This window comes from Tenebrio molitor, chromosome 3 (genome assembly GCF_963966145.1).
Source record: "Tenebrio molitor chromosome 3, icTenMoli1.1, whole genome shotgun sequence".
In the NCBI taxonomy this organism is placed as follows: Eukaryota; Metazoa; Arthropoda; class Insecta; order Coleoptera; family Tenebrionidae; genus Tenebrio; species Tenebrio molitor.
Genome location: NC_091048.1, coordinates 4,213,995 through 4,234,443, shown reverse-complemented (window position 1 = coordinate 4,234,443; position 20,449 = coordinate 4,213,995). Strand labels below are relative to the sequence as shown.

Sequence of the window (20,449 nt, the reverse complement as noted above, 5' to 3'; positions counted from 1 at the left end):
TTTGTTTTCAGCAAAGGGTGCCCTTCGATATTTGCTTCGAGAATAGGAATCGTTAAGTTATTCTATTTTAAATGTAAAACATTGCAAAGAAAGAAAAAAAAAGATTTTTTTGGCTCTAAATTTTAGGTTAGCTGTCAACATGCTCCAATTAATCTACGCTTTAAAAAAGCACAACAATTGACGGTATCCAACGCCTTCCCAGCCCAGGATTTCATTTGAAGGCACGATATTTGGTAGATAATTTATACTTTACAATCTGTGCGATTCCATTTACACATTGTTATGATTTAGCGATCGTTATTTTAACGATCGATTTTTTAAAATGATTTTTAAAGAGCTTGCTGATTTCTTAAAGCAAGTTGATGATCTCTACAAGTATATATTTGCTAAATTAACTTGATTTTTTTTAAATTTTGATTCGGAAGTGATTTTCTAATTTTTAAAAAAATATTTAAAACAACCAATTTTCAATGTAACGATCGATATTATAACTATTTGGAAACAGAATCGCACTGATTGTCTGTCTGTTACTTAGATATTTAAACAAATTTTAAACTTTGTGGATTGTTTACCTTATACAAAAGGAAGATCTTTTGCCACTTTTTAGAATTATTGTCTGTCTGTCTATCTGTTTGTTTTGAGTTAATTCAAAAACTAATCGATCAATTTTCTTCAAACAAAATTTGTTAGAAAGGGAAGATTACTGGTTGTGTTTTGCATTTTGTTCCATCACGATATGACGTCATTGAGCTGCATAGCTGTGCCGAGTATACTCTGGTGTAACGGGCTCTTTTTCCTAAGCTTTAATTTGACCTGCGTTTGGTCGTGGCAGATCACACCAGATTTTATTTATGTTGTAATGTTTTACTTTCAGAAGTACATACATAGTTTGGTTTTTTAAATGTAAATGGTAGGACGTAGATACCTTTTTAACTTACTTTTCACTACTAACAATAAGTATCGAAGGTACAATTATTTCCCTGAAATATTCTAGTTTCTTAATACTTTTCGATCATTTGTGTGATTTCCTCATTTAATTCTTAAATATTGTAATTTCGTAATTTGTAAGCTTAGCGTACTTTTTTTAAATTTGTGTAAATTTACTGCAGCTACTTAGTTTGCTTTTGATTTATTTAACAAGAAGAACATCTTAACCAAAATTTTCACTTTTTGAATATCTGATTTTCTATTTAAAATATTAATATCTTCTAAAAGTTGAGTTAAATGAACTGGAAAGAGATTTGAAACTTTGCGTTTTGCGATTTGAAAACAAAAAATTATTTATTCCGTTTAAACAATTTTGAAAATTTTTAATAGGAAATGAATGATCTGTTACCATTTAACTCCAAAAATGACAAAGAAATTTTTTAAACAAACAGATTAACCTTGAGATTTTTTTTTTATGATTTGAGAAGAAAAACAAATCATTTTTTTACTTGACGCTCACTATGTTAAGATACTAACAGACCTGTCTTAAATAACAGTAAGTAGACCAGACTGAACCCTCTAACACCCCATTATGAGTAGATGTAAAAGTATATGGTTTTTTAATTTTACAAATCAATTTCTACTACTGAGACGCTCTGTGTAATTAACAATTATCAAATTTATTAAACATCACATAAATAAATATTCGTAGAAGAATTTATACTACCAGTCCCTAGCAGTAATTCAGACACCTTATTCTGGATAAAAATAAATAAATAAACAATTAAATGACCTTATTTAAAATCAGTGGAGTAAGTTACAATATATTGACATTGCATTGCCGTTATTAGAACCTAGAAAAAAATGGTAATTTTATGTTTTTATATCAGTTAACGATCTGAACATGATTAGTTTGCAAAAATAAAAATGTACCTTTCAAAGGAAATTTTCAGACTACTTAATACATATTTGAAATAATAGTGGTTCAAGATTAGAGTCTTGAGGAACACCGGAACTAATTCAATAAAGAAGCATAGATGAGCTTTGCAAAAACGTTCTTTTAATTTGAAAAAGAAAATTAGTTTTGATCTTATTTCTTATAACGGGTGTTCATTTAAGTTTCTCCTCAAAGTTGGCGTTGAAAAGTCAAGTCCGAACGCACCACGGATTACGGATCACGGATCAGCTGTTCGAATCTAACCTCACTTTTTGCATTGTTTGTGTTTTTACTGTGTAGACTGACGAGTGGTGCGTTCACAATCGTCATCTTTGAGGAGAAATTTAAATGAACACCCGATGTAGGTTCCTTGTGATAATTTTTAATCTTATTTCTGTATGTTCATTCTATTCATTGTATTGTGAAAGTTGATTTAAATTAATTAATTTCAATAGGTATAATAATTGACGTAGGTCATCTATTCCAAATCATCAGTTGTTGAGAATTGCTACAGACAAACCTTGGATAAATCTGTGTGAACTGTGAACAAGAACAAAGTAGTCTCAAATAATTTATCAGAACTTGATAAAAACGAAATAGATCTTTATATTCAATTTATCTCCAGAAATTGGATTTTTCCTGGACGCTCTCCAAACATTGTTTTATGTGTACAGACTTGTTTTCGAATAAAATATCTAAAATCGTAAATGTTGTGTTGTAAATTCTTGCTCTTCCATTATTTGTTGTGCAGAATTTACATAATACGGAGAAAAAAACATATTTAGGGTCATTAAACCGAAACTTATAAATTTGCTGGTTTGCAGCGGCTTACAGAAAGTTATGTCTTGAGCCGAAGTTACTTACCGCTTGCAGATGTGTATGGGCGCGTGTCTAATTGTTCTCTGAAGTTTTTTAGTTTCGGAAATATTTCACTCATGGAAAAACTTTCATAACTTGTTACCCTTCCGACTTTTAGTGTGTGGCTCGATAAATCGCAAACTACAAGTCGCGTTGCTAATGGCTTTATGAGCCGAAAACTCCATTAAAAATATTTTTTCTCTTGCGCCGCAATATTTCTCCCGCGACATTCTTCCTACCACAGAACGTAAAATACCCCCTTTAATTTAATATTTACCAACAGAAATCCCAAACATTTCTCCGCGCGACACCACACCACAGAATATAAATTACAATAATTAACCGCAGTACACAAATTACATTAATTAAGATAAATGAACGACGAAAGAATCCGGCGGCGGCGTGACTTCCACCCTTTCCCACTATTAGGCAGACAAGATAAGGAGAGTGATTCCTGGTTGAGCAACCACCGCATTTGCGCCCCCATACTGATTGAAACAACTCGAGAAAAGTCGGCTAATTGTGACAAATGGAGGGCTGTTTACCGCCCCCGCCGTGTGCCTTTTTGACGGTGGAATTTATGCAAGATTATTCACTTAATAACAGTTGCAAGGTTAGAAATGGACCTTAATTTGGGGTAATAAATAATGTAACAGATGTAACTTGTAAATTCTAGGTTATCAGAAATATTCGAACCGGTGTAGTCCAGCACGCAAGTCGTAAACCATAAGGGTGGATTTTTCTGTAAACTCGACTAATTTTTGCTGGAATTATTTATGGTCTTGTGTCACCGAATAAAAAAATTTGACACGCAGATGCGTATTTTATAAATGACGCCACATTAGGAGGAAATTAGGCGCGAGGGTGTCGGTACAGGTAATCATAGGGTTGCACCCTGCGTCGTTAGGCGCGTTGCGTAAAATCGGAAAATTCCGAAGACTTCGAATTGTCGAGTACACGATTTCGATGGCGGCGGAATATTTCACTTCCGGACCAATTAGGGTAGTTTTTGTCGAGAAAGGGCGCACCATTTCGCGTGGCAAATGCCAGTTTAATTAGTCTGGCTTGCAACAGAAGGTAAATTTAATAACACTCGCCTAAAAACAAAACCTACATGGGAGTAGACTGCTTTTTAGGTGTTTCATGAAAATCCGCCGTCGAGGGTGGGTGGTCAACTCTGCCCGACGGGTCACCCTGTTGTGTACTGTTAACTGACCATTATCTAACGCATTCGTTTTATTTATGGCATCGAAATTTTGTAAATATTCATACAGTGAGGGATTAATAGCAATTAGGGATGGCCACATTTCGGTGTATTGCACAACGGTCGGACTCGTGTTACCCTCTGCATGGGGGAGATGCCCCTCGCGCAATGTCAATTCCAGAATTAAAAGGTTCGCAGGGTACACGTTAAATACAGAACCGGCGTAAGTGTACACGGGATGCAAATTAAATCGTAGTGACGGCATGAAGACCTTGATTTACACTGGCTCGCCAAATTTGAGTTTTGTGCGGGAAATTTAAATCTTACTACTTTAAGAATGGATGGAGATTTCGGCTACGTGCATTGAGCACCATACTTCTTAACGCGCGTCCTTTAACCAATAGGAAACCATAGTTGTAATGCAGGTGATTATATGGGCGCCGTCGTATATGTATTGACTGGACTATCAGTGTTTTCAAAACGGAAATGCGACGATAACCAGTGATGATTAAAACATCAAGTACATTTTCGAAGACATAAATGTGCGTAGAAAACATGCTATAAAAGTGTCCATGTACGAAGTGCCACAAGTTGTAAAACGTATTATAGCTGCCTTCGTTGATCTGCCAGGCTACGTTTGTAGAATAGACAATCAAACAATGTTTCCGACGTTAATCTGTGTCATTTATTTTTCTTTGCATAAAATTGCAACAAATAAATAAAAGCGTAGTGACAGGCTCGGGAAAGGGAGTGTTAGGTCCGGGACGAGAGAACAAAGCCAGACGAGTGTTTCTTCTGATTATTTCTTACACTTATTACATTATGAGCATCGAAATGTTTTTTGATTAAGCGGAGAAGAAAATGCACAAAGGAGAAAAGTCAGTAATTAATATTGCTGAAAGCACAAAGTAGATTTTAATAAAATATCAGAACTATGACTCGACGGAGAACATTTCTCTCTTAAAGCGAGAAAAAATTATGTGCAGGGGAGAGTGGGACAAGCTGTTACGATTTCAACAATTACATCGGTTTCATTGAACCTTTAGCTAAAACATTCGGATATTTTAGTCATGATTATTTATTAAAAATTGCTGTAGATGTTTAAATAAAATGATATAACTCTTAAATGATCGTTAGACACACTATTGACAGGATAGTTGATAGTACTCCAAATAATCAATTATTATTATTCAAATTGGTCATTATGACGTTATGGCAACCAGTGCGAAATAGAAATAATGGGGGCTATTACGCACGAAGATGAAATGTAATCACCCGAGTGCGTAATAGCCATCATTACAGCATTCTTTTAAATAATATACTATTTTATTAGGGTTGTTTCGTTTTCAGACCTATAATTTCTATTGCGATTGTATTTCTAACTTTATTTAACAGTTTCTTTTAAGTCTGAGTTTTTAAAGACAATATTTGATTTTTTTTTTATCCAGTTCAAAAATTAGTAATGTGGTTTTTTTGCAAAGTCTGCGCAAACTACGAAGTTGATCCTCATTAATTCAGTTTGTCTGTGATTAGGATTTGTTGATTTAAAAATTACCCTGAGCATCTCCGAAGTGAGAATCTTTGTCTTTGTTCGGCGTGCCATTTTCAAGACAATTTAATTACATCTGTCGCATCTTGCATCTCACCGTTCTCGTTCTCACATTATTTATCTCTTTATCGAATGCGGTACAGAGTACGCTCATCATTGGTCCTGAATGGTTCTCTCAAATTGCATTAATTAACGTCTGAGAGTCTTCTTGAAATGTAATTTAATTTCTCGTGTCTGTAAAGTTTAATGGAATCTTAGCGAGGTACGGTAACCCGCCACCAAACATTTCTGTTATGGATTAGTGCCACAATAAAACAACCTCCATCGATACAAAGCCGGGGTTGTTTTAATCTTCATAGTGGGAGGCGTCGTCGCTCGGCAATGTCGCATTCATTGTCCGTTTTTCAATCACGAACTCCTTAATGAAGAAGAACTAATTTTGATTCTCCATCCCGTTAATTATCATTTAATTAAATTCGAGGCCATTAGAGGGAATGACCGAAATGTAAATTTTACGTAATGAACTTGATGCTAACGTAAAATCTTAAATTACACCTCTCGAAACAACCCCAAGGAGGGAGTATCAGCTGGAACTTCACACTTTCATTTCCTCTCCTGCGAGGCTTCCTCGCTTTGGCTCGTTCCAGCGACAATTACCGCTTCAGGTTTAGGTTTCCTCCGACGGAATTAATCAGACGGACTTGGTGTTTTGAGGAATCGTCGATTGATTCTTTATTTTCGTGTTTTTCGTAGACGGAGTCGACGTGAGGAGACGGAAATAACGAATGGGGGCGCGTCTGGCTCAGTTGGTAACAGAGATTTCCCAACGGAATGGCAGCTCTTAAATCTTGAGTAATAGCCGTTTCATCTGCAGGGCCAGTGTTTTAAATAAGCATCGCGCTCTTCCGACCAATTAACCCAACCTAGACTAGAGAGCAGGAGATGCGCCCACAGAACGCATTGTTGGCAGGAGGACTAATGCTTTCGTTCATTATTCATAAGTTCCGGAGACGCTGCATTTGATAATTCACAAGGTATTATAACCGTGGATGTAACGACCTAGGAAAAAGTAAACGACTGCAAGGATTTCAGTCGCGGGGGGCATTTTTTAAGCTGTTTTATCAGTGCTGAAAAACGCAAGACTTCCCGAACCAAATATCGTTGAAACTATTTGGCAACAGCATTTCCAGGGGATAGAAATAAAACGAGAGATGCACTCGAGAGTAACATTTTTGTCGGATATTCTGGTCATATTTCAGTGTCTTTCATTTTGTTGTTCACATTCGTAATATCTGAAAGCTTCAGGAGGAACTCTCTTTGTCAATAAAAATAAAGAACGGTTGAAGGTAATTTTCTAAAACGTATTGTTCCCCTTGATCAAGTCTTCTCTTGCATTTTGCGATTTGTCTGATCACTTTGTAACAGAATCCGATTTATTTTTCTCAAATGTTGATACAGTTGTGAACCAGTCTGGATAAAAAGAGGAAAAGATTTAAGCACACGAGAAGCTAGTCTGAGTATAGATGTATGGAACAAAAGGAATGGTAAATTGTTTTTAGAGTGTATGAGCTAGAAATAGAATAGAGGATACGTCAAGTTGTGGAGGAGAAAACAGTTGGGGCAGATTTGAAAAAAGACTTAGAAGAAATTAATTGCCGGATGAATAAAGAATAAGAAATTTTCATAAAACATCGTAAAGTTAAGAAAAAAAGAAGTGGATAAGTATTCATTTGAGAATTATACTTAGGAGCCTAAATGGGTGATTTTCATGAAATGAATGTGCTTGGAATCAGAACAAATAACAGTGAAATAGGAAGAAAAACTAAATTAGAAAATGGATATACATATAAAAAATAGGTGAACATAAAAGAACAAAAAAGATTGTTAAATGGAACAAGGAGCAATGAAGGCTTTATCTTGGTTGAGAAACGAGAGTAAATGAAGATTTAGTGAAAGAAGTTAGAGAAAAAAAATTGTAATTATGATTAAAATGTGATAAATAAGGATGTTCTTCCATAAAGAAAAAGAAGCAAGAATCATGCAAATTGAAAAAAGGAAATAAATAAATAGCTAAGTAAATAGGATATTTATTTCCAAGGGGTGCAGTGCAGAGTTACAGTAGACACTGTATCTATCAAGGAGAGATAATAATGAAGGATGGATTGAATCAGATTATTAAAGAGCATGAGAGCGTAGTAAATAAGAAAATTAGTGAAAGCATTTTTTGGGAAAACCTGGTGGCAAAGACCTAATTTTTTATCGTATAAAATTTTTCAATTTTACGAAAACTTTTTCGTTTGACAATTTTACGAGTTGAATTTGGACATTTTTATTCTGGTTAGGCGCGAGAGCTTTAGCTCGAGGGTTTAACCTTTGAATAAAAATTCCCAAATATCAACGAATAAAATTGTCTAAAGCAAAAATATTTAAGTGAAAATTGGGAAATTGATCAGATATAAAAAATTAGGTCGTGTTATTTTTGGCAAGATTAATTCCAGAATACAACCTTTAACGTTAATTATTTATGTATAATACAGTTGTTGAAGACACAATTATTAAAAACAATTTGAGCAAGATTAATTCCAGAATACAACCTTTAACATTAATTATTTATTTATAATACAGTTTGTAGGATATTTTACTCCTTGCTAATAGCTAATATATAGGCCGTGGGTGGTGGAGCATTCAGAGAAACACAACCGCCCAGAATAACGTCTATTTACATACTGTTGAAATAATAATACAAAAACTCTTGATAAAAACCACATACAAAAACTAATCACTACAACTCTCCCCTGCTAATTGAAAAAATAATAAAAATAAAAATACTCAGAATACATAAGTCTCAAAAATACATAAGTCTCTGAGGTGGGCGCACTTCCCGTCTAAGACGCTTCCTAACAGGCGAAAACACCCCTGCTGGAGACGTAGCTTCCCGTTTTCCCGGAGCCGACTCCACGCTTCCAGGTTCAACTGGAGGTGCGGAAACTGGCAAACTACCTTCCAGTCTCAGTTTCCTGATCTGGTTCGTGTGCCTTTTCCAGATAGCCCCTGTCTCAATTACTTGGCACAAAAACGTACATTTTCCTATAATTTTTTTAATAATCGCCTTCGTCCAAACTTTGGTTCCCTTGTCTCCCCTGTAATCCCGCGTCATTACTTTGTCACCAACTCGCAACTCTGCCCTCTGTCGCCCCCCAAAATGAAATTCCTGAATACCTTGCTTCTTTTTAACCGCAAGCTCAACGTTTTCATCGCAGATTATATCAAAACGTGTGCGAATATTCCGACCAAACATCAGAAATGCAGGAGAAAACCCCGTAGTTGCATGTGCACAATTTCGATAATCGAATAAAAACTTATTAAGTACCTCATTCACATTAAAACTACTATTTTTAACAACTGCGAAAGCCTTCTTTAACGCGTTCTTTACTGTTTTGACGGCATTTTCGGCCGCACCATTACTTTGGGGAAAATATGGGGCAGATGTGATTTGTTTAATGTTAAATGCCTTTAAAAAATCTTGAAATTCAGAACTTGTAGCGAGATTTGTAGCGTTATCGGAGACAATTAACCTAGGAATACCAAATCTTGCTATAACACTATATAACGCTGAAATTGTGAAACTCGTTGTGATATTCGTAGTGGGAAAAACTTCTACCCACTTCGAATGAGCATCTAAAATTACTAGGAAATGTTTATTTAAAAAAGGTCCTAAGTAATCGATATGAATACGACTGAATACTTCTTTAGGCCACTTCCAGTTATGCAATATGGTCTTTGCGGGGTGTTGTTGATTTTGCCCACAACCCTCGCAAGCTTCAACTACACGCTCAACATCGCGATTAATCCCCGGCCAAAAAAAATAAGATCTTGCAATCTGTTTCATTTTGACTACGCCCAAATGCGACTCATGCAGACTTAAAAGTAATTTTTTTCTTAACCCGGACGGAATTACTATTCTATTATTCCACCACAATAAGTTCTTATCCAGAGATAACTGGTGTCTAATGTTGAAATAAGACCACAACTGCGAATCTTTCTTAACCGAGCCGGGCCAACCCTTCTTGACCAAGTTAACCACCTTTGTTAAGGTATTATCTAAACTCATTGATCTTTTAATTTCGTCTAAATCAACATTCGCACTTATGTGGTTTACTGCTCCCTCGACAGTTTCCACCGAATCATAGTCATCGATATCGCCCTTCGTTGGTAATGCGCGTGACAAAAAATCGGCCGAATTCCTATCCGATCTGACATATTCAATTTTGTATTGGTAATTCGAAAGAATAATCGCCCAGCGCCTTAACCGATTCGCCGAATATTGTGGAATACCCTTAGTTGGGTGAAAAATTGCTATCAGCGGTTTATTATCCGTTACCAACGTAAATGGTCTACAATATAAATATTGGTGAAATTTTTTTAAGGCGAAAATAATAGCACATGCTTCTCGTTCAATCTGACTCCAATTTTTTTCACTACTAGATAGAGTTCGAGATGCATACGCTATGGGTCTTTCACTACCGTTTGGCATCACGTGCGAAATTACTCCCCCTAAACCGTAGGGACTCGCATCAACGGATAATTTAATGTCATAGTCTGGGTTATAATGAGTCAACACTTGCGCCGACGTTAGTATCTCCTTAATTTTTTTAAACGCAATGTCGCACTCCTTGGTCCACTTCCAAGTCGTTCCCTTTTTTAATAACTCATATAACGGAGCCAAAATTGTGGATAAATTTGGTACAAACTTTCCATAATAATTAATCATACCTAAAACTGATTTTAACTGAGTGATATTAGCAGGTATTGATGCTTGATTAATTGCAACGACTTTATCTCGCGAAGGATGCAACCCAACCTTGTTAATTCTGTACCCCAAATAACTAACTTCGTCTTGAAAAAAGGTACATTTACTTGGCGATACCTTTAATCCATTTTCACGCAAACGGCTCAAAACCGCTTCAATTCTTTGCACACTCCCCTGTTTATCCTTACCGCAAATTAAAACATCGTCCAAGAAACAAACTACTCCCTCCAAATCAGCCAACAATGATTCCATAATTTTCTGAAATTTGGCTGGAGCCGATGCTACTCCAAATGGAAGACGCGTATATTGATATAAACCCTTATGTGTTGATATCGTCACCAACGCTTTTGACTTTTCGTCCAGTAGACACTGGTTGTACGCTTGAGACAGGTCTATTTTGGAAAAAACACACGACCCATGCACCTTTGCAAATAGATCATTTATGCGCGGTAATGGAAATTTATCTATCTCTAACACAGGATTAATTGTTATTTTGAAATCACCGCAAATGCGTATACTCCCATCTTTCTTTAATACAGGAACAATAGGCGTCGCCCATTGTGAAAAATTCACCGCAGTTAGTACCTTTAATTTCACTAACCTATCTAATTCCGCCTCTACTTTATCGCGCAATCCGAATGGTACCGTTCTAGCCCGAAAAAATTTCGGTGTAACTTCCTCATCCAACAATTTCAAGGTAATCACCCCTTTGTTAAAGGTACCCAATCCCTCTGAAAATACATCGTCATACTTATTAACTAAATATTCTAAATTAGTCGAACTGAGATTATTAATTTGACTCTGCATAAACTCAATACTGTACAATTTCATAAAGTCTCGCCCTAAAATAGGAACTCTCCCATTTCTGACTACAAATAACACTATCTCTTTTACAACGTTATTGTATTCTATAGGGATTTGACAACAACCGATAGTATCAAGCTTTGCTCCATGATACACAAACAAATTACGTTTAGATGGTTCTAATGCTACATCTTCAAGGTTACTCTGCCAAAATTCTTCCGAAACAACCGAAACGCTCGCCCCCGAATCGAGTTGAAACGAAAATTGTTTGTTAAAAATCGTTATTGGCAAATAAATGGGTTTTAAACCATCTGACTTAATACAAAAAATCGACTCATCCTGATCTTCCATATAGTTTTGGACCCTGTGTCCGTCTCTCTTCCTGGAGCAAACCGGAGCCAGATGACCTTGGACCCCGCATACATGACATTTGTAATCCTTGAACCGACAATCCTGTGCCATATGATTACCTCGGCCACATACTTTACATCGTTGCGGACTCTTAACCTCGCCTTTTGCACTTTTCTGGGCTCCTGGAGTGACTGAAGGTTTGAACTGTGGTTTGAACCTACTGCTGCCCTTGCCTTGTGACACCTTCAAAACTTCGGGTTCCAACTTAACTTGCACTTGTTGTTGAAGGGAATGTGTTGCCATTTTTCTGGAAGCAACACTAACGGCGTCAGCGAAAGAAACTGAAATCTTCTCCTCAAATAGCCGATCTTGCACCGGTCCTTTACCGAATCCCATGATGAACCGGTCACGAAGTGTCATATCCAGAACCGCTTCCGGAAATTCACTCTTACACGCCAGCCCTCGGAGTCTTGCTGCAAATTCAGCTGCACTTTCTTGAGAATTCCTCGTTGCTGCATAAAACCTCTGTCGTGCCACGAATGCGGATTCACACGTTTTAAAGTGTTTATCGAACAATTCGGTTAATTCTGTAAACGACTTGTCCTCTGGTGCAGTCGGGAGACACAAATTAAAAATTAGTTTGTATGCCTCTTCATCTAGTGCTGTTAATAACATTGCACGCTTAAAGTTGTCATCCGTAATCGCGTTCACAATAAAATAATTGTCCATGCGCCGTTTGTACACTGTCCAATCTGACACTACCGGGTTAAATTCCCGTAACTGGCCATAGTATGATGACCTCGGCTCTTCTTTCGTCATTCTGACCACCTGATCTCACTTCCACTGCTGAACGAGCCCGTAATAAATAATAATCCTCGTCGCCACTGTAGGATATTTTACTCCTTGCTAATAGCTAATATATAGGCCGTGGGTGGTGGAGCATTCAGAGAAACACAACCGCCCAGAATAACGTCTATTTACATACTGTTGAAATAATAATACAAAAACTCTTGATAAAAACCACATACAAAAACTAATCACTACACAGTTATTGAAGACACAATTATTAAAAACAATTTGAGAATCTGACAGGAGTAGCATGTAATTTTAATTACTTTTGACAGATGACAGAGTAGTAGGACGTTTTTACCGCGATAAACATTTTTGATTGGATGAAAGCAAGCACTCTGATTGGCTGAACACGTGTGTGGGAATTAATCAACAAAAGAAAAAATTACGTCCGAAAATATGATCTTAATAGACAGATAGTTAAAAACAAGATTAACTGATTTTGTGGAAATACAGAAAGTAACAAAAGACTAGAATGACAGAATAAGATAATACAAAATATGAGTAAATATTATGTGTGAAGAGCATTATGATAAAAAAATCATTCACGTAGCTAAAAGATCATAAGCAGATAAAGTCGACAAAGTTTCCCGAAAATAAAAAGAGAAATAAATAAACAGAAACTAGAGCAGAAAAAGGAACGGGAATTATAAAATACGAAGAGGAAAAAAAACATATTATAACAAATATCTATTGAAATATAAGGTTTAGGTTTGTCTTTGGTATATGCAAAGATATGGGAGGAGTATGAGTTGATAGGAAAGATAAGGAAGAATTGATATTGCAGAGCAAAGAGTAATAATGAAGTGCTATGTGATTGAAAAAGAAAGCTGCTAGAGGTGTAAAATATGCAAAGAAACTTTGGAGAGCCCTGAAGTATGGAGTTAAAAACAAGGTGATAAGATCTTTACCTGGAATATTCCAGCTAATTAGTACCTGGAAGAACAGTTCTTTTTATCATCACCATTCCTGGTTTTTCTTATCTCCCAACTTTGTACACCTGTTTAACGAAGTTTCTACCCCTTTGTAGTGTTCGTAGAGTATTGATCTGTTTAGTTGTTTACTTTGCAACACAATTTGTGACACATATTCTGCCTTTTGGGGGCACGCTCAATTCCTAGAAGCAATAACGGAAAAGAAAAACTGTGATGATTCAAAAACAGAGATAACATAGTTTTCATAGCCCTTCGATATAAAGCATCGGAGTCAGAAAATGCCTGAATCGATCCGAGTTTAATAATCTGAAGTAGAAAAAGGGATAGATTAGATATGCTTGCGTTTCTTTGCATTTGTGTTTTTACAAAATATGTAAATAAACTCGCGGCGTCCTTTTCTCTTTGTGCGGCGTCCCATCTTGATGAAGAGTTGAGCCTCGCCGTAAAAATCCAACTTCGCACTCCTCAAATGCCAGAGGAGCAATCAGAACGCGACGTCCGCGTCCATGGCGTCGCTTGTTAAAGTTTATTAGCGCCGGCCCGGACCAAAATTACCATGCCGGAAGCGGAAATCGGCCAAATGACAGCCACCACACGCACAGGCTCCTCTTAATCCGCTTTATGGACTCTTCTTCTATTACGATATGGTGGAAATAGGTCGCAGATCGGCGACGCGGTTTTACTGCATACATATCCAGGCGAGTCCCCTTTCTCTTCTTCTGCGCTATATCATTGGAAAATCGGGACTTTTGCCAAATCTCCGCGATCTGAATCGTTTTATTTTATTGCGCCGTTGCCATGTTGCACATAGCCGGATGAAAACAGTTTTGATGTCGAATTAAATCTTAATGGCGAATAAAAGAAGGAATTCCAGGAACGTAATAGGGAAAGGGCGGCAATTTGTGTATGGTCCAAACGGAATTCTAACGATCCGGACCGTTTTAACCGCATTTGAATTCATGGAAGCGGCGCATACACGTGTTTATGACAGACAGGGCCGACATTCTCAAAACAACAATTAATGATTTTGGGTATATAAGGTTACTGACAGTGAGAAAAAGAAAAAATATATTGGAAGAAGCGAAAGGCGTGCAAAGAAGGAATAAAAATAAAAAGCTGTCGAAAGTGATCTAAATCAAGGATTAGAACCAAGAAAGGATTTTTTTCTCCCGTCCTACTACTATCATACAGACTGTCTATAAAAGAATGTGGGATGGCAGAGGGCTCTGGAATTTGAATTTGCCAACCCCTTTAAATTCGTCAACTACTAACCGCCAAATTGTCAAATATATTCACAAGCTGTCAACACCAAATCAACTTAACCTCATTTACGCTTCGAAGCCCTGTTTTAATGTTTCTTGCGTTCCTGGTCTGCTTATTGCTTAAAAAAACTTTTTTCAAAGCTAGATAACTTCCGATGGTGTCACAAAGGTATTGTCTTTATCTGTTTTTATAATTTTACAACCTCTCAAATATTTTAGATTGCTAAAATGATGTTCACACTTGAACAAAATAAGTTCCTTATGATGTCTTATTACCGCAACGGGCAACGGTGTTAAAAGAGAGTCAGGGAATGGACATACAGCATTCAAGCTTGCAAAGAAGAATTTTTAGCCAAGTACCTGGACGAAAATGTTTTAGAAAAGTCCCACACAGCTCACATACATCGAATTGTTAATCATTTTGTTACTACCGGTAGTGTTGGAGCTAGATAATTTCCGGTGGTCTTACAAAGGTATTGTCTTGAGATATCTGTTTTTATATTGAAAGCGAGCTTGAGTTTGACAATCCACATCTAAAACGTTTTTACTATATCGGATTACTCTTTATTTCTTGAAACTTCTACTTTTTCGTATTGTTTTTAGGGTATTAGATAGGATATTTAGATACCTATTTAAGTTAGAAGATAATAGGTCTTGGAAGTCATTCTTGTGGTATATTTGTTGCGATGGATATTTTATTTGGATACCTACAAGAATGTTATAAAAAGAAATGTGTAAAAATTGTAGGAATATGAGGGAACATACGAAAGAGAAATCATGAACTACATATGGAAGGGGAAAGGATGATAACTAAAAATAAAGGCTTTGCAAATGACACAAATTAGGTAATAAACGGCTGTAAAATGTAAAGGATGAAAAAGGAGTGACCCTTTAGGTGACTATGTAAAGCAGAAGGATAATACAGTAGGAAAAAAATATGGAATATCAATATAGTTAGCTAAGAATAGTATGGAAAGCTAGCAGAAGGAAGACGAATTGCATATTATAAAATTGAAAAGTGGAGATAATTAGGAAGGGAAGGATGAAAGAGAAGAAAGTATGAAGAAAACTGCCAGTATGAGAAATACTGAAAGGTGCATGCAAGAAAAGAGATGTGAAGAAAAAGGAAAAAAATTGGGAAAAGAAAATGTGATTGTAAGAATTGTTAAGTGTTCAGAGATGACATAAAAATAAAAGGATATAGAAGGAAGATGTTTAAAAGATATGTTCAACAATTTTTTTTTCCTAAACCTTTCACTTTTCTGTATTGCTCGTAGAATACGACTATTATTCCTGACTTGCTTTTTGTCTTATCTAAGAAAAGTTTATTAGAGACTGGGGAAGAAAAAAAGAAGAAAGAAGAAAACTTAAATTTGATTCCAAATAAAGGAGAAGGAAAGACAAACAACAACGAAACTGGGAATGATAGAGAGAAGTCAGTAGAAACAGGTGCAAGTGCAAAAGAGTGCAAGTAGGGAAGAGAATTGTACCACGTATTATGGAGAATGTATGAACAACACTAATAAATGCATATAAGAAATAGGAAAATAGATGTGGAGGAAGAGAGTAAATTACTAAATAAAAAGTATGGGGTGTTTATTTAAATTTCTCCTCAAAGTAGGCGCCAAAGAGTCGATTGTGAACGCACCATGGATTACAGATCACGGATCAGCTGACAGCTGTTTAAATCTAACCTCACTTTTTGCGTTGTTTGTGTTTTACTGTGCAGACTGACGAGTGGTTCGTTCACAATCGACTCTTCAACCGCAACTTTGAGGAGAAATTTCAATGAACACCCTTATATAGGAGTTGTAGAACAAGAAGTAAATTGAGAGATGTACACAGGCAAGAGATTAACTTCAGGAGAAAGTTTTTTCTTTTTAATGATAATGAGGAAGGATAAAATTTTGCTCGAAAGGAGGAAACACAAAATCCGATTAAATTGTGACGTCTAATTTGCATATTTTTCCAAAAGTTTTTTTTAAATTTATTGACACAAAAGTTGTGCAAATACCTTACCATCTGGAATATCTTTACGTCCTCAATGAATCAGAAGACATGACAACTTTAAATGACATATTTTATATGTTTAGTGTAACAAAGGAACAAGTGTCAGTAAAAAATTGCCGTTTCATGTTTCTAGTGATTTATAATAGTTGGTTCCGTATTTATGAGTATAGGAGGATTGCATACTGCGTGCAGATTAATTGCCTACTGCTGTTCGCTTGTTGTACGCTAAAAAACGTCAGCACCAGTAGTATCTGTAGTAAATAGTAAACTGTCGGCGCTTGCGTCACACGCCACCAAGAGGGGTCCTCCGCGACCGCCACATTCGCCCGACCGCCGCTCATCCAGAGGGTGTTTTGCTCGGACGGTGCGCGTTTGCTGCGACTTTCACACCACTTTCCTCCGCAAACTTTCACTTTTTACAATTCGAGCGTCCTACGGGTGTACCTCCGCCGCCTCATCCGCTCTTCCAGATGAATACGTTCCACCCTTTCGTGTTGTTTTCCGTGAGTGCTCGCACGATGCGGGGTTGTTCTATAATTGTATATTTATGCGCTGATACATTTTAATGAGTGAGACTTTGTTTTCCCCGATGACCAATAAATTTCGGTGATAGTCGGTGGTGTGTGTTTTGTGATAGGGGTTGACGACGTGCAGCCTACCTTGATTACCGACTGGAGACTTGCGGTGGTGGTTTTTTACTAATTGACTGTTTTGTTGCGCTGTTCGGAGGCTCCGGAGGAAAGGCGATCGTCGCTCGTGAATGGGATCCACTTTAACCAAAGCCAGTCGTGTAAGTCCATCAACGAGAACATTTTCAAAATTTTAATAACACTTCCAACTAAAAAAACCCAACCAAAAAGAAAGAAAAAAATCTTTGGAATTTTTTGCATGTGAACACTTCAGCCAAAATTTGGTGGATGCGCCGGGTCAATTTTTGAAAATAAATTTTCTCAAATTCTGGACAAATTGGAAATATTTCATTACGTTAACACCTTTATTAGAACCAAATTATTTATGGCCTAAAACTCCCCAAAGGGAGATTAATAGAAGTCTTCAGCAACACAACCAAATTGTGCCGTTTTGATGGATGTTAAATTTCTGACAATTGGACCACCCTCGCGGATTTTTCCTTTATTTCCGCAAACTTGACGAATTAAACGCGCCCTTTTCGCTGCACGAAACAATTCATTCGCGTAATTAATGAACGCGATAATACCTTTGAGCCTCGTGCATTCTGGCGGATTGGGCGAGGAGGGCCCCCATTGTGTCGTACGTCCTAGATTAAAGCAAATTAAATTTGTGGCGTTGGCACCGGCGTCTAGACGGTGGGACCATATCTGTTAAAAATGATGGCCAGACCCGGAGAAGATTCACGCGTGTGGCGAGCAAGGGTGAAAGCGACGACAAAAGCAGACAAAGGGTGCTAATCGATAGAGACGTGCCTCCCTTGACGCTCATTGATTTTAAACCTGGGACTGACGTTAAATAAAGGACGCTTTCGATAACCTGCCTCGCAGATGGGCTTATTTATGATGCTGACGGGTCGAGGAGGAATATTATGTTAAATCAGCAGATCGTGTGGTCGTCGTTACTGTGAATATTGCAGTTTCCGCACGAATCAAACTTCTTACATAAAGATAACGAAGTTTCAAATTTATTTTCTTGCGAGGTGAAGTGGAACATATATTTGGAAAAATCAGCGGTCCTAAGACGCCACCTTGCAGAATTCCATTATTCAAGTCCTGAATGTTATTATTTTATCTTTTATATTGAAAATCGAACGACTGGAACCACAACCTTCACAATCTTTTAATCAAATTAGTGAACACACTTCGTTAATTAATTAATTAATTAAATTAATTTGGTACTCACTAATCAACTGTTACCATTTTCCAAAAACTGTAATGAAATCGTTATAATGTTATCAAAACAAATCTTTTTCATTTAGAATTATTTTGGTGTGCTACAAGGTTACAGTTTGGAACATTCGTTGTTTCAAAATTTTCCCTTCTTTTGTAGGATAAAAATATTCTTATTGTTGTTGTTACTATTAAAAAAATTACCAGGGTACTGAACAGATTTGGGTCTAGCAAAATAAATCGCTTACTTCCATTATCGTTTTCCACTTTCGTTTTCTCGTGAGATTTTTGTGAGGTTGCATTTTAGCAAGATTCATGGTGACCCAGATATAAGCCCACCGAGGGTGTGCTGATCTGTTGACAGATATGGAAGCTGCGGCCCGAAATTTTATCTGAAAATGTAATTTTAAAATGGGTCCTGGCAAAATGTATACAAGGGTTGGTGCCGGATACAAACTTAAACAAAGCTGTGACACGAAGTGAATTAAATTCCGGCCGCGTGTGGACAATAAACAACGACAACGGCATATCAATGGTGGATGGCGTGGCATTAGCGCGTATGCGAGACATTAACATTCCGGTTGGAGCTCATCCTCTGCAGGCGGCGATTACGAAGGTCCCGAAGGGACCACGGATTTCTGCAAACATTACGCGGATTTATAGATAGAACAGATGATAGCGTCCCGGATGGCCGAATGTTATTTCTTCGGTGGAGATTGCGACCGCTCATGACCGTCGTCAAGCCCAATTTAAATACCGAATTAATTAATCTCGGTTTGGGATTAAGTTTGTGTGTTTTATCTGGAATTTGATTCGCCAGCGCTTCCCAAACAACAGGAAGTCAAAATGTTGATAAAGGACATTTTTGCAAATTTTTTTATTGGTTTTTGATGAACTTTGATTTCAGCTTCCAAAATGATACTTCTTTTGGTTCTCTAATTAATACAGCGAGCCCCAAAAGTTTGGAATAATGGAACTGTTTTCTTTCTCGTTGAGCTTTTAGAAAGGAACTCGGCAAGTCAGGTTTATTTTTTGACAAAAATATCTTATTCGATCATTTTCACATTTCCATTTCCGAGATTATGAAAAGTGAAAACCGAGTGAAATATCGATTTTATAATAATTGATACATATTTAATTGGCGATTCCAGTTAACGGTGAGACATCTGGTGTGAATTGTATGAACTAATTGTAAGGCATACTCAAGCCGGTGTCTGTTCAAGTGTTTTTGGCTGTAACACGTGCCACATTTTTTTTAAATGTAATCTATATTCCAATTTATTTATTTTGTTGTTGCAAAAATCTGTCAGAATTAGATTTCGTCTTAATTTTCCGTTTTCCCGTTATTAGATCAATCCCTCAGCAATCCAGCCCGATTTGAAAGATTGCCCGAAATTTCCCGTCCACATTTTCAGCAAAACTAGGACAGCTCTCCGAAGTTCGGTTGATTGATTTGGCACATGATGATGTAACTGTTGCGTGTTTGTCTTTAAAACTCATTAATTTTTCCGACTTTGTTTTGGCCGGTAGCCAGCCGGTGCCATGTTTTCGGTCAACCAGCACCGTCCATAAATTTTTTCACCTAAATTAATTATCCAGAAACTATTCGCTTGTAAAAAGGGAAAAACGAGTTTAGCAGTTTCGTAAAGAAAGCAAACAAAAACAGGCAAATTGCCAATGTTATAATGCAGCGAGTCGTAAGGAAACTGTACCCCCTCTGGTTAACGCGTCGTTAATTCCTGAGCCCTGAACTAAAATTCTTGAAGTTTCGCCCTATAATTGCTTAGTTTCTCCTGACAATTACATTCATTTAAAGTCTAATGCTATTGTTCGCGAGAGCAATTTAAAGTTTGTTGTTTCCCCCGCGATAGAAAGGTGACGTTTGGGAGTTGCAGCGGCGCTTCTCACCCTCCACGAATTATAATAATTTTAATGGATTCGTAAATCACTACTTTTATTTCATTTATTTACTCCGTTAAAAATATTAATGTGTAAAGGGTTTTTTGCTGATCGGACAACTCACCGATTTTCCCCCATTTTCGTAGTAACGAGACCAATAAATAAACCAAAAGAAGACCACAAAGCAATAAATTC

At 36.9% G+C, this 20,449-nt stretch overlaps 1 protein-coding gene across 5 annotated transcripts in view; it reads left to right on the top strand.

Moving 5' to 3' along the window:
• Positions 1-20,449, top strand: part of LOC138127240 (uncharacterized) — a 139,012-nt gene that overhangs the window by 69,966 nt on the left and 48,597 nt on the right. Inside the window, exon 1 of one of the 5 annotated variants that reach the window (XM_069043156.1) lies at positions 16,862-17,286. The exons of the other annotated variants lie outside the window; for them this stretch is intronic. Within the exon in view, the coding sequence (XP_068899257.1) occupies positions 17,257-17,286 (30 nt within the window). The 5' untranslated portion in view covers positions 16,862-17,256. Of the gene's footprint in view, positions 1-16,861; positions 17,287-20,449 lie in introns of those variants that run through there. 5 annotated transcript variants of the gene reach the window in all.